This window comes from Parambassis ranga, unplaced genomic scaffold (assembly GCF_900634625.1).
Source record: "Parambassis ranga unplaced genomic scaffold, fParRan2.1 scaffold_70_arrow_ctg1, whole genome shotgun sequence".
Lineage (NCBI taxonomy): Eukaryota > Metazoa > Chordata > Actinopteri > Ambassidae > Parambassis > Parambassis ranga.
In genome coordinates this window covers 26,061-47,800 of record NW_021144812.1, presented here as the reverse complement: position 1 = coordinate 47,800, position 21,740 = coordinate 26,061, and the positions used below count along the sequence as shown (strand labels likewise).

General features: G+C 44.8%; 2 protein-coding genes across 3 annotated transcripts in view; both read left to right on the top strand.

Annotated features, from left to right (window-relative positions):
- Positions 1 to 21,740, top strand: part of LOC114431351 (HLA class II histocompatibility antigen, DP alpha 1 chain-like) — a 45,473-nt gene that overhangs the window by 2,378 nt on the left and 21,355 nt on the right. The window lies entirely within an intron of this gene.
- On the top strand, positions 13,959 to 16,594 carry LOC114431350 (H-2 class II histocompatibility antigen, E-S beta chain-like). Of its 2 annotated transcripts, XM_028398963.1 has the most exons (7): positions 13,959 to 14,069; positions 14,730 to 15,002; positions 15,456 to 15,669; positions 15,745 to 15,812; positions 15,997 to 16,110; positions 16,268 to 16,301; positions 16,332 to 16,594. In XM_028398963.1, exons 1-6 carry the CDS (start codon positions 14,012 to 14,014, stop codon positions 16,291 to 16,293), a joined length of 753 nt encoding a protein of 250 aa, XP_028254764.1. In that variant the 5' UTR covers positions 13,959 to 14,011; the 3' UTR covers positions 16,294 to 16,301; positions 16,332 to 16,594. The 2 variants fall into 2 exon arrangements, with proteins under 2 accessions (XP_028254764.1, XP_028254762.1); XM_028398961.1 differs by having other exon boundaries at positions 16,268 to 16,594.

Genomic DNA, 21,740 nt, shown 5'->3' with positions numbered 1-21,740 from the left:
AGGAGGATGAGAGAGGAGAGGGGGAGAGAGAGAGAGCGAGAGAAGAGAGAGAGAGGGAGAGAGAGGATGAGTGGGATGAGATGGAGAGGGAAGAGGGGGTTGGAGGGGGAGAGAGGGAGAGAGAGAGAGAGAGGGGAGAGAGAGAGGAGAGGGAGAGAGAGGAGAACGGACAGACCTCAGCTCATTGAGAGGATGGTGGACAGCAGTGATTTTATGTTCTGTGTTATTTAAATGTTACTTATTAAATTGTGTATTAAATCGTTCTTGTCTCTGTGTTCTTAAACTCTTCTAACCTTGTTACATTATGTGTTTTCACCTATTTATAATTGAAGTAAACTTTTGAACAACTTCTCAGTGACACAGTAAATCATTTATTGTTCTGTTATGTACAATATTTACAAAGACACAGAACATTTCTAACTATTTACCAGTGGGCATTATGAAAATGTACAGTTTATTATTTATAAAGATCAGCAGAAAATACTATTCACAAAGAACATATATATAAATGTTTGGCTGAGCAGGAGTCCTTGGTGCTGCTGGACTGGATGATGCCACGGTGAAGACCTTGGAGTCCTCTGGCTGTGAGTGGGACATCATCTGGGGGAGGGGGGTGTCTGTCTCCTCTGTCCACCACATCGTCCATCAGGGTTTGCAGAGCTGACGATCGGCGGCTGCCATGTTACTAAAGATGTTTTTAAAAAGGGCAAAAATAAAAATAATAACTTCCACAGAGCGGCTTCCAACGCAGCTTAAAATATGAAAAGCTATAAAATATGTATCCTCACCCTCCAAAGGTGATGATGGTCAGTACACCTCCTCCAGGACAGACAGCTGGTCCTGCAGGGAGCCCCACTCTCCTCCACCCAGCAGTAATTCTCTGGTGCAGTGACAGACCTGATGCTTAATGACACATTAAAGCAGTGGTTTCAGGGTTATTTGCAGGGTTCTTACACATTTAGCTATTTATTTAAAGTATTCAAATTACAAACAGACCCTGTATCAAGTCTTACAACTGAATCAAATATAAATTACATTTAATCATATTTGTCTATCTACTGGTTATATATCTAGCGTTTGCTCAGTAACTGGTATATTAATTATGATCAATAATGGTTAAACAGCAGCTTACCGTCACCTCCCCACTGCACTCTCCCAGCCTGAAGAAAATGAGCCGTCACAGGTTTTGCTGCCGCTGGAGCCGCCTCTCCTCTTCCTCCAACAACAAATAAATATATTAAAATATTCCAAATTTCTAAATCCACACTGTTGTCCCGCTTGTTGTGTGTCCGTGTTGTGTCGCTGTCGCTGCTTTTGTTTTTCCCGGGGCAAAATGTATGACGTCGCGCCACAATCAGGAAGTGCTTTGAAGGCCAGACCGTCCCATTTACCAACGGTGGAGGATCCTCCGGAGGATCCTCAGGAGGACGCGGCCTCCTGAGACCGCGTAGGCTGCGTCCTCCGAAGGATGCAGACCCTGAATTGGGACACAGCTTGGGGCTGAGTCCATCTGGTCCTGCAGCTTTTCCCGGTCGTAGGCGACTGAACTCCCTCCTCACATCTTCTGTGGTGATGGTAACTGTGGACACAGAAGAGCAGAGAGAGAGATCTGATGGGGGAGGGTGGGGGGTTGTTAATGGAAGGTGGGGTAAGGGGGGCAGGGTGATGTTATTGATGGGAAGGTGAGACTGGTTAGTGTGGTTAGGGGGAGGGGGAGGAGGGGGAGGTACATTGTTGTTATCGACAGGTGTTAATGGTGCATCACAGGGAGGGGGAGGGTGGTCAGGGAGTGGACTATCAAACCTGTTGAAAAACAGGTTCAGCTGGTTGGCCTCCTGCAGATCTCCATCCATCAGCTGGTCGGAGATCCTATTGTGGCCGGTGATGGTTCGCATGCCACTCCATACCTCCCTCAAGTTGTTCCGGGCAAGTTGGCTCTCCAGCTTCCTCCTGTAGCTCTCCTTGCCCTCTCCAATCTTCTCCTTCACCTCTGCCTGGGCCCTCCTCATCTCCTCTCTGTCTCCACTCAAGAAGGCTGTCTTCTTTCTGTTGAGTGATGCCTTGATGTCCTTTGTCACCCATGGTTTATTGTTTGGAAAGCAGCGTATTGACCTGGTGGGGATTAGAGAACATATTCTGTGATACAGTCTGTGAGTGTGTCTACATCCTCACCGTGGGTGTCACAGAACACATCCCAGTCAGTCACCTCAAAACATCCCTGCAGGGTCTCCAGGGCTTCCGGTGTCCACCTCCGTACAGTTTTGGTGGTCACCGGCTGCCGCTGTACTGCTGGTATATACTGGGGTTTGAGGTGGACTAGGCTATGGTCTGATCTGCCCAAGGGAGGGAGAGCTATGGAGCTGTATGCCTCTTTAACATTAGCATACAGTAAATCTAGAGTTTTATTTTCTCTTGTTTTACAGTCCACAAACTGCTTGAAAGTGGGCAGAGTTGATTTCAGATTAACATGGTTAAAATCGCCAGAAATCGCTATGAAGGCATTAGGGTGCTGGGTCTGAAGCCTCGCGGTCACAGAGCTGATGACGTCAGTAGCCCGCGACGCCTCAGCCGAGGGAGCAATGTAAACAACGAGTACAATGGCGTGAGAGAACTCTCTGGGCAAATAATACGGACGTAGACTCACCGCTAGCAGTTCAATGTCCGGGCTGCACACACGCTCCTTTACCGTAACGTGTCCCGGGCTGCACCACCGGTTGTTCACGTAGAGCGCCAGTCCCCCTCCTTTCTTCCTGCCGCTCTCGGTGCAGTTCCTGTCCGCCCGTACCAACTGAAAGCCGGCTAAACTCACGGTAGAGTCCGGTATGTTTGCGTGCAGCCACGTCTCTGTAAAGCACATTACAGACGCCTCACGAAACACACACTCGCTCTTTGTGAGAGATGTTAACTAGTGATGGGACAAATGAAGCCGAGGCTTCGAGGCTTGCGCCGAGTAGAAGGGGGCGTGTCAGATGAAGCCTCGCTTCGAAGCGTGAGTCATTTTGCTGAAAACCACGTGACGACGTGGTCACGTGATTGGTTCGTTTTTTTCGTGTCAGTTTTCAAAACCGAGAACCGCGGGCGCTTCGTGGGTTGTGGTCATTGACAGTAAAAACTATGGACAGAGCTTCCGTGACGTCACCCGTTTGTTTCTGAAGAGCGGTTTTGAGGCTCAGTGGGAGGTTCCGGGACGTGATGACCGCCGCCATGTTGGCAGCGTCACGTCCGCCAAAACTCCAAATATGGACAAAGAGGGGGAGCACGAGCGGGGTTTAGGGGGGCGGGCGATCGTGGAAGCAGGAAACTCACACTGTGATACGTCAACTGTCTGTCACTCAAGCGGCAACGCCCATAATTAGGCGTAATTTTAAGTCCGAATACAATTGAAACTAGTGAGTTGTAAAAAAATTCACCCTCCCTACAATTGACACTAGAAGAGAACCTATCATCTGAGACCACAGTGGTTTTTTGTACCAGGCTGTAAACATGTTCATTTCTGCTGTGAAGTCGGCCATTTTAACATGGGAGTCTATGGGAAATTACTCGCTTTTGGAGCCAGCCCCCAGTGGTTGCGGCGTGAATTACAAGTTTTGACACTTCCGCATGGGCTTCCACTTTGAGCCCCGAAGGCTGCCGCTTGGTTGTGGTAGGTGGATAGCGCAGTGTCAGCAGTAGGGACTGTAGTAGTGAGTTGTCGTGGTAGTGAAGAATAGAATACAACACAATAACACAATAACGGACTGCATAACGGACTATATTAACTTCTGTGTTGAGAACACTGTTCCTTCCAAGAAGGTACGGTGTTTCTCCAACAACAAGCCGTGGATTAACCCTGACATTAAAGCTCTCCTGAAGGAGAAGAAGAGAGCTTTCAGGTCAGGGAGCATGGATGAGCTGAGGGCTGCACAGAGGGAGCTGAGGAGGAAGATCAGAGAGGGAAAAGCCAGCTACAGGAAGAAGATGGAGGAGCAGCTGCAGCAGCAGAACATCAGCGGGGTGTGGAGAAGCCTGAAAACCATCTCTGGCTACAACACACCCCACTCACAGGCTGAGGGGGATCAGAAGTGGGTCAATGACCTAAACCTACACTTCAATAGGTTTGATGTAGCACCCACTCCTCCCCCCTTGCAGTCGCACCTCCACTCTCTGACTCCCGGCCTTTGTTCCTCTCCCACAGCCCCCCACACTCTTAGCTTATCACAACATCAAACCACTTCACACCCACACAGAGACACTCATCCCCCACCCCCACCCCTGTCCTTCACAGCAGCCCAGGTGAGAACAGAACTCAGGAAAACCAAGACAAGGAAGGCAGCTGGACCAGATGCCATTAGCTCCAGGCTCCTTAAGTCCTGCGCAGACCAGCTGTGTGGAGTTATGGAGCACGTCTTCAATCTGAGCCTCAAGCTGGGGGTGGTACCACAGCTCTGGAAGACCTCCTGTGTGGTACCAGTGCCTAAAACACCGCACCCCAAAGACCTCAGCAGCTACAGACCAGTGGCTCTGACATCCCACCTCATGAAGACACTGGAGAGACTGGTCCTGAGACACCTCCGCTCCACAGTGGGCTCCTCCATGGATCCACTGCAGTTCGCCTACAGGCCTAATGTTGGAGTGGAGGATGCTGTCACCTTCCTGCTACACCGAGCTCTTTCTCACCTGGAGAAGCCCGGCAGCACTGTGAGAATCACCTTCTTTGATTTTTCCAGTGCTTTCAACACCATCCAGCCGGCGATCCTGAAGGACAAACTGGAGCAGACAGGGGTGGACCACCTGCTGTCAGAGTGGATCAGGGACTACCTCACAAACCGACCACAGTTTGTGAGAGCCCAGAACTGTGTGTCTGACCTGCTCACCTGTAACACGGGTGCCCCTCAGGGGACCGTCCTGGCCCCCTTCCTCTTCACCCTCTACACGTCGGACACAACACTGACGGCCGCGTGCTGCAGAAGTTCTCTGATGACACTGCGATTGTTGGTCTCATCAGAGATGACGATGACGCGGAGTACAGAGGACTGACGCAGAACTTTGTGGACTGGTGTCAGCGAAACCACCTCCTGATCAATGCAGGGAAAACCAAGGAGATGGTGGTGGACCCCCCTCACCGGTGAACATCCAGGGAATGGACATTGAGCAGGTGGACTCTTACAAATACCTGGGTGTTCACCTCAACAACAAACTGGACTGGACTCACAACACAGACGCACTGTACAGGAAGGGCCAGAGCAGGCTCTACCTGCTGAGGAGACGGCGGTCCTTTGGAGTGAAAGGGGCACTCCTGAAGACCTTCTATGACTCTGTGGTGGCATCAGTCATCATGTATGGTGTGGTCTGCTGGAACAGCAGCATCACTGAGAGGGAGAGGAAGAAGCTGGACAGAGTCATCAGGAAGTCCAGCTCTGTCCTGGGCTGCTCTCTGGACTCAGTGCAGGAGGTGGGGGACAGGAGGGTCCTGGCAAAACTAACATCCATGCTGGACAATGAGTCCCACCCCCTGCAGGACACCCTGTCAGCCCTGCAGAGCAGCTTCAGTGGCAGACTGCTCCACCCTCGGTGTGTGGAGGAGAGGTACAGAAGGTCTTTCCTTCCTGCTGCTGTCAGACTGTAGAATAAACACTTCTGATAGGAGCAGTACTCACACACCACAGTGTGCAATAAACTATTTATTTAGTTTCTGATGCACTATGTACAGTTTATAAACCATTTCTACCTCCACTCACCTGTGAACAACTGTTAATATGTAAACTGTTTATAATGTATATATCTTTTTATTGGTAGTCTATTTTATAATGTATATATCTTTTTCCTATCTTATCCCTTGCTGTCTGTATGCCGTTTCCCCATTGTGGGACTAATAAAGGTTTCTTAATCTTAATCTTAATAGTGAATAGTGAATAGTGAATAAGATTTAACATTACTTAAAATGGAGCCATCGAAAAGAGAAAAACATCTCCCGTTTAGGAATGGCTGCTCACAACAAAGTTTGTATAATGTTTGTGTAGGCCTACATTGTTATATAATTGTGTATCATCAGCAATAATTTTCTGTTAATTATATTGCACATGTTTGTTTGTTAGGTGAGGTGTTTGCTGTGTGACAGAGAGCTTGTGTACAACACCTAATAATACCTCATCAATGCTCATCAATGCTCAGGCATTATATTGCTTGAGCAATACATGAGAATGCTGAGTCTGCAGACAGACCAGACACCAGCCAAAATAGGCTATTATTACCTGCTTTTTATTATTCAAAACATAGTGTGTGTACCATGTATTTTTGTATCATATTAATTGGTTGCACTTTATATTAATTGTTATCATTAAAGGTTCCAGAAAGCAGGTGCTGGATGAGGCTGTGGTCAACCTGGTCATAAAAAACTCACAGCCATTTTCAGTAGAGGAAGATGTGGGGTTCAGGGAGCTCATTGATTTGTTGGAACTATCTTCTCCTGACCAGAAACTGTGAAAAAAGTCTTGTTCTTATCCCTAACTCCAAATCATTATTAGGAATAGACAGGGATTCAAGATTCAAGGCGTTTATTGTCATATGCACAGTATAGAAACTGGTTTCCCTGTCCAATGAAATTCTTACTTTGCTGCTCACACTGAATGCCATGAAGGTTTAAGAAAAACAAAATAGAAATAATTTGCAAAAGAGACATTTTAAGAGCAAAAAGATGCAAATAAGTACACAAAATATAAACTATGGAAGTATGGATTTTACTGATACTGCATGTAAACATTGTCATCATGTAAACAGTCAGTGTGTATGTGCGGGGTACAGTCCATTTCTTACAGACTCCTGTCAGCTGTTGAGGAGTCTGATGGCTGAAGAGGTAACAGAGTTACATAAAAAAGACTTGTGGGTTTGACAAAAATCTTTATTAAGAAAAGAGAAAATAAAATAAAATACATATAAAGCTATACTGTGGTAGTTTGTTCAAACTAAGATCTGAATGACTGCTGTCATAGTCAGCAGTTAACTCCAAGCAGATGTCACTAGTGAGTATTGAATGAAGCTTCGAGTAATGAACCTTTGAGCAACACATTGGGCTGGAAAGCCTCATTGCTTCATGAAGCTTCATTTGCCCATCACTAATGTTAACTCTTCCATCACCCATGACGATAGAAGGAAGATACGGCTTGTATCTTCTTTTCCTCAGCTGTCTTCTTTTGCCCCCTCTGCTTCCACGTTGTTTCCTTCTTAGTTCTTTGGGGATTTCGTGTCGCTGGCCATACATCCCGCTGTGCTGGAGACTCATCAGCTGATCCCTGGTGTAAACAATGGAGCCCTGGCGTGTTTCCGTTGTTCCAGTTTAACTGGGGATCATGTTGACTGGTGATATTTGTTTACATTCCAGGCAACCAGATGTGCTTGGTGTTGGCCTCCGCAGATTCGTCACAATCCGAGACAACTCCTATGCTGTGTGGCCGTCAAATGTCGCAAGATATAGATATCCGCGTTGAATAAAAACAGCCGTCCTGTCGATACCGTGCACAGAAAGTAATGAGAACGTGCTTATAAAACAAAACAGCCACATGTATAAATAAAGCCCCATGCGGGATTCGAAACTCTGCACAACAGCGATATGATTACCAACCCAGCGTCGTATTCTCTGCACCACGGACAAGCTACTGTCTCCCGTCGCTTTACCTGCACATATCTCCTTCACGGTGTTGGCCGTTCAACACACGTGAGTGATGCGGTGAACACGCCCATGTTAACCAGTGACAGTCACAACTTAACATGGCCCGACTTCTGTATCCTCAAAAACGAACGATCGTCTCACACAGCAAACTCAGGTGATGTAAAAACACACAGACATGGCCACCGAGGACACAAACCGTGGGTTGACAGCGTTTTTTGGGTTCGATGTAAACATTTAGAGCTAGTTTAAAGCTCTGTTTGATTACACTGCTGAGCCACAGACACCGGAAGCGAAATGCACCTTTCAAAATAAGAGCAGGTGGCACCATGCACAATACCAGTGTCGCTGTGACACACAGCGCTGCTTATGTTTTGAATGGTGGCTGTAGTCACAGCTTGATGTTGTGACAACTTAACATGGTCTGACTCTGTACAACTCTTACACATGAAAAACTGTGAAAGGTGATGTAAAGAACGCACAGACATGGTCATAGCAGCGTTCTGTGCCTTCGATGTAATCATTAAAAGCCTAAATAAGCCGTGCTTGATTACGCTACGGAGCCACACACACATTAAGTCAAAATAATGTTTATTGTTGTAACGATAGCTTCCATTTTACAAACACACTACACAATAAAATGCGGCATCCACAGGGGGTTGACCTATGCAGTTCCAGTGGAACCACCTCCCACACAGTGTACACTCGATCTAAGAGAAAAAAAACATGCATGACTGTTCCACAATCAATATCTTAAATTCCATTTAGAAGTGTAGAAGAATGTCCTTACCCATTTAGCGTGTGCATCATGCGTACCACACATTTGACACAGTTCAGACAGATCATCTGTTGATGAGAGATATTGATTATATTTCCTGAAATAAACACCTGTAATACGATATAAACCAACCTGTTTCATTGAGTAGCCTTTGGGCTATTTCCATCCGATATTGTGTGATTTGCTCTTTAGAAAAGGGTTCATTCAGCACCTCTTGGCCTAAAACCATATCTGCCAACTTAAACAAATATGTAGATGTAGGACCATTAACTAGTTCAGTATAAGTTGTATAAACAGATGACAACACATCCACTTACTTTACACACAATAACCCCACAGGAAGTTGCATCCTGCTGACTTGGATGAGCAACTGTACTACAAGCCCAGCGGGAGCAGTTCAGGCCTCGTTGTCTCATGAAAGCCCTGTTTAGCAGAAAGTAAATACCGGTACTCTGTTCAAGTTGTTGTCACAGCCAAGTCATTAAATGCTCCTTAAAGTTTTCCCCACCTGGTTACATCACTGCCTTGTTTTAGTGCTGCTGTCTGAGCACCAAATGGATCCAGATAGAGCGTGCGTTTGTCTTGTGGGTAAATAATCTAGAAAATAGCAATCCATCACAATCAAATAATCAAAATGTAAATTCTAATTGAGAACAGAAAAAACTCCTTACAGCCAATGTCCAATGGTTGTTATCACAAACTGCTCCCATCATAACGTCATACTCTGCTGGATTAACCTGTAATTTTGCCATACAGAACAGGGACTGTGAATGACTCTTTGTTGCCCACAGTGTGATAAAAGGCATAATAACTTACCTTCCTATGTCCTTTTAGTTTCCCCTGCCAAATTGCAGTCATTTGAAACGAATCGATCAAAAACACCCTTTTGTTCATTTGTTTTAACTTTTTAAAAACAACTGTCAGGTATGCATTAATAATCTGTAATGAAATTAAATAGTAATATAATTAAATAGTTCCACAAAACACACAACTTCTCCAAGGCCAAGTTTTTTGCTTACCTCACTTTCTACAAGTTTACCAGGCCCAAGGTGTTCCTTTAAGTTTTGGGTAAACAATTTATATGGGCCAATCTTACTCCATAAAATGTCTGGCTTTTTCCCAGCCCAAATTTTATTTACTACTGTAGAAAGAAAGTAAAAGTACTTGTAATGACAGACATCTGCACAGACAAAATACTGAAAGTCCATAATTACCAGTTTCCACTGAATCCGGTTGTATTGCTGACAGCAGTAGAGTAGTAGCAGCAGAGCCAGATGGTAGAGGAGCAGGGCTTGATGATGGAGGAGCAGGGCTAGGTGACGGAGGAGCAGGGCTAGGTGACGGAGGAGCAGGGCTAGGTGATGGAAGAGGTGAAGGGCTAGGTGGTGTTAGAGTAGGGCTAGATGACAGAGGAGGTGAAGGGCTAGGTGGCGGTGGAGCAGAGGTAGAGGGTATGGGAGCAGGTGAGTTGTATGGGGAGGAAATAGTGGATGGTGATGCTGAAAGTGTGGATAAGGAAGGCCATTTGTGGGGGATGCGGGGTGTGGGCTGTGTGTATTTGGTAAGGTGGTCAATGTTTACTTTATGCACCACCTTGTTCCTGTGGGAGATCAGGTCAGCACTTTTCCCTTCAATTTGTATGATGGTGAAGGGCCCAAGGAGTGATGTTTCTAGTTTTCCCCCCTTTCTTTGCTCCTGACGGATGTTTTGCCTCATGACCTGATCTCCCACAGCAAAGTTGTCCTCATGCCCCGTCTCCTCCCTCTTCCTCTTAACTTTAGCCCTGACCCTCTCAGTGTTTTTCAGGGAAACTGCATAATTTCTTTTCAGTGTTGATAATGTTTCCTGCCCCAACACATTCTCCACAATGCTATCGGTTACCTGAGAGGAAATATATCACAATGTTGGTAAACCAGATTGATGGATTACTGTACCATGCACCACATACATGTATTGAGAACACACCTCATACTCTTCTGGAATCTCAGTAGGATATCTTGCCTCCCTACCAAACATTAGAAAATAAGGCGAGAACTGAGTTGTCAGCTGTTTTTTTGTTCTCAGGGCAAACATTGTGGACTGCAGGTTGCTGTCCCAAGTCTCAGGCTTCTCCCCAACTAGTTTATTCAAAGTCCTGTAAGATCAAAGATAAACACAGTTACAGGATTGCAAAAAGTAACACAAAATCCACAAACATTATAAAAAAAATACCTTTGAATGGTCCCATTCATTTTCTCTACCAAGCCATTGGTCTGGGGGTGGTAGGGAGAACACAAGCTTCTCTTTATTCCCAGCTTGTCACAGATCTTATAGTTCATCTGGATTAACAATAATAATACTGAGACAAAACTTATCATTGAAAATAGGGGCAGATAACATGACAAGTGGTATTACCTGATTGACAAATTCACGTCCTTGGTCGGTTAAAAGCCTTTTTGGGGCACCAAATTTATAAAAGAAGTCCATAATACAGTCAACGACCTCCACTGCTCCTTTGGACTTCAGTGGGTATGCCTCTGTCCACTTTGTAAAGTAATCTATCATTACGCAAATGTACTGGTGGCCCTTCTTTGTTGGTGTGAGCTTGCCAATAAGGTCCATGCCCACTAGTTCCAGTGGCTCAGATATCTTAAACATAAAAAAGTCAAGTTATGGACATGGCTTCAATTGGAAATATGTTAAATGTTTTAAAGCAGTCACCTCAATGGGGATGTATGCCTTCTTTATTTTCGTAGTGTTTCTTCTGGCCTGGCATTCAGGACACTCAAATATCTACAATAATTTAAGTATGGGGTGAATAAAAGTTACCAAAAATTACCATGCACAGATTAAAAAAAAAAAACTTACCCATTTCCGTATGTCTTTTTCCATACCAGGCCAGTAATATCTACGTGAAATAGCATCAACGGTTTTCTCCATCCCACAATGGCCACCATGTTCACTAGCATGCAAATCCTTGAACACCTGGTTTGCTTCCTCAGGTGACTTAACAACTTTTGCAAGGTGTTCTTCCCGCTTGCGTCTTCGGCAAATATAGTAGAGCTGCTCATCTAATGATGATTCAGTTTATTTTTTTTTAATGAAATTGTAATTTACAATAGAAAATAAAACAACAGTTACCACTTACCCTTAATTAAGTAATTTTCACACCTTCTCCGGATAATGAACCGGCTCTTTGCCGAAGAGCCCACAGGATAAGCATTATTTGTCAGAAACCTTTCAATTTCCTGACCCATTTGGGGATTCATTTTTCCCTTCCTACACTCTCTAATTCTTACCTTAACAAACTCCACTTACCTATATCTTACCTGTTTCACTAATCTACTTTTAACTATCTGTATTCTCTTGCTAACTAAATTGCTATTGCTACTGCTGTCTCTATCTCTATCTCTATCTCTATCTCTATCTCTATCTCTATCTCTATCTCTATCTCTATCTCTCTCTCTCTCTCTCAAATCCACCAAACTCGCCACAAGTAGGCAATCATGGTTTACCTATATATATACCTTTTGTCATCTGTACCTTACAAGGTGGAACGTGTTGGGGAAATTGCACACAGATAGTTATTGGTTGAGGACTTATCAGCAGGACTTGTAGCACCATGGTTATTTTACCACAGGTGTAAGGAGGTGGACCCTTGATCCTTGTAATTAGAAAACCTTTGGAACAAATTCTGTTTGAACATCCTGCCTACAAAGTAGCCTGTAACCTCACTACAAACAAATACATGCAATGTCTAGGGGTGGCCATGCAGTCATGCAAGCTTTGATTTTGAAAGGTTCATCTGGCTTAATGTGTGTGTGGCTCCGTAGCGTAATCAAGCACGGCTTATTTAAGCTTTTAATGATTACATCGAAGGCACAGAACGCTGCTATGACCATGTCTGTGCGTTCTTTACATCACCTTTCACAGTTTTTCATGTGTAAGAGTTGTACAGAGTCAGACCATGTTAAGTTGTCACAACATCAAGCTGTGACTACAGCCACCATTCAAAACATAAGCAGCGCTGTGTGTCACAGCGACACTGGTATTGTGCATGGTGCCACCTGCTCTTATTTTGAAAGGTGCATTTCGCTTCCGGTGTCTGTGGCTCAGCAGTGTAATCAAACAGAGCTTTAAACTAGCTCTAAATGTTTACATCGAACCCAAAAAACGCTGTCAACCCACGGTCTGTGTCCTCGGTGGCCATGTCTGTGTGTTTTCACATCACCTGAGTTTGCTGTGTGAGACGATCGTTTGTTTTTGAGGATACAGAAGTCGGGCCATGTTAAGTTGTGACTGTCACTAGTTGACATGGGCGCGTTAACCTCGCCGCCTAAATGTGAGCGAGTGACAGAATCAACCACAGATATTGGGATAAAGCTGCATTTAGCTCCTTTATAGGGCACCATGGAAGATGATAACTGGACTGTGGTCACGTCGTGGTGGTTGTCTTTGAATGTTCTTCACAATACCAGCGTCGCTGTGACACACAGCGCTGCTTATGTTTTGAATGGTGGCTGTAGTTCGGTGGTCCGATCAAAAAGGCCAGAGTTACATATTTCACATGGTTCACATCAAATCCATTCAACGTGACGGTGTCCGTGCTTGTGTATTCTTCCCTATAGCTGAGTTTCGCTGTGTAAAACGCTGCTTTGTGTTGGTTTATTTCGCTTTTAAAGAGGGTCATCTGCCCATGTTAAGTTGTGACTGTCACTGGTTAACATGGGCGTGTTCACCGCATCACTCACGTGTGTTGAACGGCCAACACCGTGAAGGAGATATGTGCAGGTAAAGTAACAGGAGACAGTAGCTTGTCCGTGGTGCAGAGAATACGACGCTGGGTTGGTAATCATATTGCTGTTGTGCAGAGTTTCGAATCCCGCATGGGGCTTTATTTATACATGTGGCTGTTTTGTTTTATAAGCACGTTCTCATTACTTTCTGTGCACGGTATCGACAGGACGGCTGTTTTTATTCAACGCAGATATCTATATCTTGCGACATTTGACGGCCACACAGCATAGGAGTTGTCTCGGATTGTGACGAATCTGCGGAGGCCAACACCAAGCACATCTGGTTGCCTGGAATGTAAACAAATATCACCAGTCAACATGATCACCAGTTAAACTGGAACACCGTCACGGCCGAGACGCGGCATGATAAAAGTGCTCCAAAAGCGATGAAGACCACGAAGAAAGTCCGAAAAAGACGCATTATTACAGTGCCTGACCGCTTATACTTCGATTTAGTACGAAGAACGACTTAATACACCCGCGGTGTGCGGAGCTTCTCTGGCTGGCTGCTACCTCGAGGCCGCGCCGGAAGCTAATTTACTGTAAAAAAAATCATCATCAAAAAAATCATCTTCTTCAGTTCATTATTATCTGCAGGTAGATTTCCACATCATCATCACAGACAGATATCTCTGTAAATATAAACTGAACATGACTGTGTGTGTCTTCCTGTATGAAGTGTGTTCAGACTGTGACTTCTGTCAGAGTCGTCTGCCTGGTAACAGCTGATGTTTGGTCATGTGACCTCTGCTCTGCTTTTTAGAGCCGCTCTCAGCAGACTGAGAGTCAGAGTGAAGACAGCACAGCAGCAGCAGCATGGCTTCATCCTGTGTCAGCCTGACCCTCCTCCTCCTCACCTCTGTCTACGGAGCAGGTAGGACCAATGCTCTGATCACTGATCAATGCTCTGATCACTGATCAATAACTCTGTTTAAACTACAGTAACAGCAGGTAGGACCAATGCTCTGATCACTGATCAATGCTCTGATCACTGATCAATGCTCTGATCACTGATCAAAGCTCTGATCACTGATCAATGCTCTGATCACTGATCAATGCTCTGATCACTGATCAATGCTCTGATCACTGATCAAAGCTCTGATCACTGATCAATGCTCTGATCACTGATCAATGCTCTGATCACTGATCAATACTCTGTTTAAACTACAGTAACAGCAGGTAGGATCAATGCTCTGATCACTGATCAATGCTCTGATCACTGCTCTGATCACTGATCAATACTCTGTTTAATCTACACTAACAGCAGGTAGGATCAATAGTCTGATCACTGATCAATGCTCTGATCACTGATCAATACACTGTTTAATCTACAGTAACAGCAGGTAGGATCAATAGTCTGATCACTGATCAATGCTCTGATCACTGATCAATGCTCTGTTTAATCTACACTAACAGCAGGTAGGATCAATGCTCTGATCACTGATCAATACTCTGTTTAATCTACACTAACAGCAGGTAGGACCAATGCTCTGATCACCGATCAATGCTCTGATCAGTGTGTGTTGTGTTTCAGATGGATTTGAGACGTTCGGTGTGGATCGCTGTGTGTTTAACTCCTCTGAGCTGAAGGACATCCAGTACATCAGGTCTTATTTCTATGAGAAGGTGGAGTTCACCAGGTTTGACAGTAATGTGGGGAAGTTTGTTGGATTCACTGCGTACGGAGTGAAGAACGCAGAGGCCTGGAACAATAACACTGGATACCTGGCTAACATGAGAGCTCAGAGGGAGACGTACTGCCAATACAACATTGGGATCTGGTACAGCAACATTCTGGGTAAATCAGGTGAGTTTGTGTGAATCATCAGATCATCATGTTCAAACTGATCAACACATCAGGTCTGATTATTGATCTGTCATCAAGACTTATTGATCAACACAAAATACCAATGATCAACTTTCATCATCACAGATTAAAATCTCCCCCTGGTGGTGAAACTCTGCTACTGCAGCTACACAGTTAATAATAATCATTTGTTGTTGGTGACTGATGATCATGTTTATTGATATATTTTTTATCTGTATTGATTTATTTGATCTTCAGTTGTGACTGTAGTTTTAAATCATGATTGATAAGTGATGTCATTGATTACTGACCTGAAACAGTTAATGAAACCTGAAACAAACAAACAAACTGCTTTAACTGAAAACGTCTGGGTGAATTCATCTTCTTCTTTCTGTGTGTGTGTGTCTGTGTGTGTGTGTGTGTGTGTGTGTGTGTGTGTGTGTGTGTGTCCAGTGGCGCCCTCTGTCAGGCTGTACTCCACCACGCCCCCTCCTGGCAGTCATCCCTCCATGTTGGTCTGCAGAGTCTACGACTTCTACCCCAAACAGATCAGAGTGAGCTGGATCAGAGACGGACAGGAAGTCACCTCTGGGGTCACGTCCACTGACGAGCTGGCAGACGGTGATTGGTACTACCAGACCCACTCCCACCTGGAGTACACGCCCAGGTGAGTCCAGGTCCAGGTCCAGGTCCAGGTCCAGTCAGGTCTGTCAGTCAGTCAGTGATGCTGTTCTGTGTTCAGGTCTGGAGAGAAGATCTCATGTGTGGTGGAACACGCCAGTCTGAAGAAGCCCCTGATCACTGAGTGGGGTAAGAGGACAGGACTGTCTGTCTGTCTGCCTGTCTTTCGCCCATCTGTCTCTGTCTGTCTGTCTGTCTCTCACCTGACCGTCTGTCTGTGTGTCTCTCACCTGTGTGTCTCTCACCTGTTTGTCTCTCACATGTCTGTCTGTCTGTCTGTCCCTCTCTCACCTGTCTCTCTCTGTGTCCTCAGATCCGTCCATGCCTGAGTCAGAGAGGAATAAAATCGCCATCGGAGCTTCAGGTCTGATTCTGGGTCTGGTTCTGTCTCTGGCTGGATTCATCTACTACAAGAGGAAGGCCCGAGGTCAGACCGAGTCCACTTCCTGTTGTGTCCAGACTGGTTTCAGACCAGCTGGGACCAGTTTCAGTTCTTTTCATTCAGGAACACTACATGTTTCAGTCTGATATGGGACCAGGACTTGTTGTTGACCCTGTCCTCCTCTGGTCTTCTTCTGTTCCAGGCCGCATCCTGGTTCCTAATAACTGATCCTGGTCCTGATACTGGTCCGGATCCTGGTCCTGGTCCTGGTTCTGGTCCTGGTCCTGTCAGTAGGAACAGCTGCTTCCTCCTCCTGCTTCCTGCCTCCAGCTCAGCTGATGATTCCTCTCTGATCCAGGACTGCTCTCTGTTCTGGTCTAACCTGATCCAGGTCCTGGTGGACTGCTCTCTGTTCTGGACCAGGTGCTCTCTGGTGTATCAGCTTCTTGATGCTCTGAATCACGTGTAATCAGCTCTTAATGATTTTGACTGTTTGATTGATCTGGATGTTATTGATATTAAAGGTTAATCAATAAACTCTGATCCTCACTGTGTCTTTATCACCTGATGAAGAGGAGCAGCTCTGTGTCCATCAGTGTGACATCACATGTGACATCATGTGTGACATCACATGCAGGTCTGACAGGGAGCAGCTGTGTGGACTCCTCCTCTTCTTTCATGAACTCAGATGAAGTTTGTTTCAGAAGCAGCGGTTCATCAATCATGTTTCAGACTCTTCATCAGTTCAGAGATAAACTGAATCAGTTCATTGATTTTAATAATAACAGTGTCAGGACATATTGATCAGTCCTGTTTCAGTCTGGAATGTCCTCAGCTGACAGTCACTGTTATTTGTAGTCTCACACTGCCACCTACAGGCTGAACCTGTTTTTGCAGCTGATCAGAGCAGAGGAACATGAAACATTAAAAGGATCCATCAAACATTTAAACTTAATACTGACCCGAAAGGTAACATCAACATATTAACATATAACATATATTATTATATTAATATATATTTGTTTATAGTTAAAATGATCCATCAAACATTTAAACTATAAAAAAAATGCTGACCCAAAAGGTAAGTCAAGTCAAGTCAAGTCAGCTTTATTGTCAACTCTGCTATATGTGCTGAACATACAGAGAATCGAAATTGCGTTACTCTTCACTCCGCAACATATAACATGTAACTAAAAACTAAAGATAAATATAAAGTGTAAAAAATGTACCTACAATGAGGCACACACAAAATACAAGGCACATAATGAAGGCACAATGCAGTCAGAGTGCAAAAGATGTATAGTGCAAGTCAGTGCAGTTGGCATAATGTAACAGGAATGGTTTAACTTATAACAGCTTATTGAGACTGGTATGAGAGTGCAAAAGATGCAATGGTGCAAGTCAGTGCAGTTGGCATAATGTAACCGTCCAGGAATAGATTAAGTTATAGCAGCTTATATGAGACTGGTGTGACATGACAGGGTAAAAAGTGACTGGTGCACAGAGTTCCTTTGGTAAAGTGGCTGGTACAAAGAGTTCCTATCTTGGGTGGTGGTAGGGGTGAGGGGATGGTGGTAGGGGTAGGGGGTGGGGGGTGGTGTCAGGGAAGGGGGAGAAAGTGGGGCACAGCAGGGAGAGAGTTCAGCTTCCTGACAGCCTGGTGGATGAAGCTGTCCCTCAGTCTGCTGGTCCTGGCCCGGAGGCTTCAGTCTCTTTCCTGATGGCAGCAGACTGAAGAAGCGGTGTGAAGGGTGGGTGGGGTCTCCTGTGATGCGGAGGGCCTTTCGGGTGAGACGGCTGTCGTAGAGGTCTTGGAGGGAGGGGAGAGGGACGCCGGTGATCCTCTCAGCTGCTCTCACTATGCGATTCCTGCAGGTGGCGGTGCAGGCTCTGTACCACAGTGATGCAGCTGGACAGGATGCTCTCAACAGCCCCTCTGTAGAAGGTGCACAGGATGGAGGGAGGGGCTCTGGCTCTTCTGAGCTTGCGGAGGAAGTAGAGGCGCTGCTGTGCCTTCTTGGTCAGGGATGCAGTGTTGTTAGTCCAGGAGAGGTCCTCAGTGATGTGCACACCCAGGAACTTGGTGCTGCTCACCTAACATCAACATATTAACATATAACATATATTATTATATTAATATATATTTGTTTATAGTTAAAATGATCCATCAAACATTTAAACTATAAAAAAAATGCTGACCCAAAAGGTAACATCAACATATTAACAGTCTATTAACCATAAACACTAAACCACAGCAAGTTCTGATTCAACAGAAGTTTAATAACGTTGCTAAATGAATAGAACACAGTCATGAGTCCACATTAGTTCTGCCGTCAGCTCACCGGGCTCCTCAAACAGACGTTTTGGGTTTCTGTTGTTTGTGTGATCTCTGTGATCAGTTGAAGATCAGAGGAGCTGAGGCTCATGGTGACGTCTGAGGACCATTAAGCTGTGAAGCTGTGAAGCGTTCATGTTCATATGTCTGCAGGGTTTAAACTCTTTATTCTGAACAGTCTGTTTAATGGGTCATTATTGATCACAGAATGCTGAAGCACAGGTTAACCTGTGTGTCATGAAGCTCTGAGTATCTGAGTATCAGCACCTTAACCCCGAGGACACACAGGCTGATGAAGACCTCTTTGATGACCTCAGTCATGAAGCTGAGATTAGTATCAGCACCTTCACAGCAGAGTCCTGAAGCCCACCCAGAACTGTTTGAGGTTCTGAGGAGGCTCGACACAGCAGACCAACAAACATATATATAAACCAGTCAAAGGAGAAACATGAACTCCGGATGGAAATAAATGTGACTTTAAGGACACTGACAATAACAACAATGACAGCATTAATATGACACGTCTTACACTAAGAACAACAAGAACATCAGAACCACGGGGCAGACTACATACATGTTATATATCACATACATGTTATATATCACATGTATGTAATATATCACATACATGTGATATATTACATACATGTTATATACCCTGTAGTTCGACTGTTTCCCCGCTGACAGACAGACCGTTTCCATGGAAACATGATGATAAGGGATGATGCCATGGTTGTAGTCAACAAAAAGATGTTAGCATTGATGGTTGAAGCTATGTGGAGGGTGAAAATAGAGGCTAACAAAAAGTCATATGCAGCTAGCCAGCTGCTTTAAAGGTGTCGATCCAAAGGAACTATGGGAAGCTACCTACACCCAAAGAGACAGGCTTAGTACAAATGAGGGACAGGAATTACTACTGGGATCTGAAATGGACAGCAGGGATGGGATTATGAGGAGGATTTACAGCATTCTACAAAGGAATGCTAGGAGTTTAGATGCTAATGGACAGGAATTAGTTTAAAAGAAGACCAGAAATGATCTGTATCCAGGAAACCTGGCTAAATCCAAACAGATTTTAAAATATATGGTATAACTGTGAAAGGAAAGAGAAAATAGGGCAGGAGGGGCTGTGCTACTGTTGTTAAGAGGGGGATACAATATGAAAGGAAGGATAAGTGACTGGTTTGTGTAGTTATTGAGGCATGGACCAATAGGTCACTGTTTTATAATCCAAACCATCATTTGGAGGAGAAGTTGCAGGAAGTGATGGATACAGTCAATGACCCAGAGGTCTGGGCAGGGGATTTCAGTGGTCATAAAGAGCTATGGGAAGGTGGTAGAAGTTTATGGATAAAACAATCTGGTGGTAGTGAATGATGGTCGACCTGTACATTTCCTCTGCAATAGATATAATGATGGTCTCAGCTGAACAGCAGCAACATGTGATTGGGACTTATTGGACCAGTGTTCTTTGGGAAGTGATCATGTTCCTATAAGCACATTGGAAGGCGGGAAATCGAGGAGCCAGGTAATCTCACCTTAGGTTTCATTTCAAAAAGGCAAATTGGATAAAATATGAAGGAATAGGTCTGATAGACAGTGAACAGGATACAGAGGAATGGAACCGATCACTCCAAGTTTATATGGTCAGATTCATATGGTCAGATTCAAATGGTCAGTGGAAAGGATTCCTAGGAAGAAGGCTCCCAGTAGGGCTCCATGGTTCCTTGGTGGAACGAAGAATGCAGCAAAGCTGTTCATGCTAGGAACAGAGCTTTGAAGGAACTTAACTTGTATCCAATAGAGAATATGTTACAGAATACAAGAAACTGAGATCCAGAGCAAGAAGGATTATAAAAGAAGTCAAGAAGAGAGCTGCAGGGACTTTTGCTCCAGGTTGAGACCTGAGACCTCTTTGGAGTCTAGCTCACAAAATGAGCGGGGTATGCAGGCAGAAGTGCTGACCTGTTCTGTGTCCGTGAGGAGGCTGTAAGTAGTGAAGAGAAAGAGGATATGCTGGTAAAACAAGTTCAAACAGTCCAATGTTAGTGAAGAAAACAAAAGAATAAGAGAAGACGTAATAACAAGGCAAAGTAATAAATTACAGGAGGATAATGCTATAAATAGCTGTCTTACTTTAGATGAGCTGAAGAGAGCGATAAGTCAAGGTAAGGACCCTAGCCCAGGAAGAGACAGACCTGAGTATCGACCCTTCAAACATGCAGAGAGTTTGTTCTAGAGGAGCTGCTAGCTCTCATTAACAATGTGTGGGAGTCAGGTAAACTGCCTGAAGAACGGAACCATGCAGCAACAGACGGGTCCCTCAACAATGGACTCAGATATTAACTTGGATGTGGATATTCAAAGGGCTTTAGCCAACAAGGAAGCAGCTGTTGCTGTATTTACTGACATGGAAAAAGCTGATGATATGTTATGGAGAGAAGGATTATTAATCCCTCTGTATGATGTAGGAGGAAGAGGAGGATTATTAATCCCTCTGTATGATGTAGGAGGAAGAGGAGGATTATTAATCCCTCTGTATGATGTAGGAGGAAGAGGAGGATTATTAATCCCTCTGTATGGTGTAGGAGGAAGAGGAGGATTATTAATCCCTCTATGATGTAGGAGTAAGAGGAGGATTGTTTAACAATACAGGTTAAAGTTGGTAATGTGTCATCCAGAGAAGTGACGGCGCTCCATGGAAGTGTGATCAGCCCTGGGCTTTAAACATTTTAATTAATGGAATATTTAGCTCAGTGAGAAGGACTCTGGTCATTATGATGATGATGATGGGCTGTTGGGAAGAGGGGCAGGACTCTTGAACAAACTGCAGGACAGCCTGGATGAAGTGGCTGTTTGGACTAGACCCTGGGGATTTAAACCCTCAATGGACCAAACCACTTTATGGGGTTTGGATGTAAAAAGAAGACACCAGACAAAGTGTTTAGGACTGTGGACGGATGAAAACATAGAGAGAACAGTGATGAATGTTCTAAGATGTTTGGCAGGAGGACAGAGAAGCCCTGCTGATGATACAAAGCAATGACTCCATTCTATATCATGCACAGCTGTGCAGGGAAAGACAATAACTGCTCTGGCTGAACAGAAGAGACGCTGTAGCAACAACCAGGTTAAGACTGCAGCTTAGAAGCGGATCAGCCTGGACTGGGACGCATCCTGATGGACAGTGTGAGTGTGGAGAGGTGAGCATGTAATCTTACAATGTACAGGACTCACAGCTCAAAGGGAAAGCTGTTCAGAGAGCTGGGAGAGGCTGAGAGAGTTTTATATACACACCTTATTAAACCTGGAGGACATGAAGCAGATTCCACTGCTCTGG

What these genes read in the sequence shown, in the direction of transcription:
- LOC114431350 (XM_028398963.1), top strand. Translation starts at nt 14,012, where the DNA reads ATGGCTTCATCCTGTGTCAGCCTGACCCTCCTCCTCCTCACCTCTGTC. An exon ending in CACCTGGAGTACACGCCCAG is followed by an intron (nt 15,670 to 15,744) that starts GTGAGTCCAGGT and finishes TTCTGTGTTCAG; the next exon opens with GTCTGGAGAGAAGATCTCAT. An exon ending in CTACAAGAGGAAGGCCCGAG is followed by an intron (nt 16,111 to 16,267) that starts GTCAGACCGAGT and finishes CTTCTGTTCCAG; the next exon opens with GCCGCATCCTGGTTCCTAAT.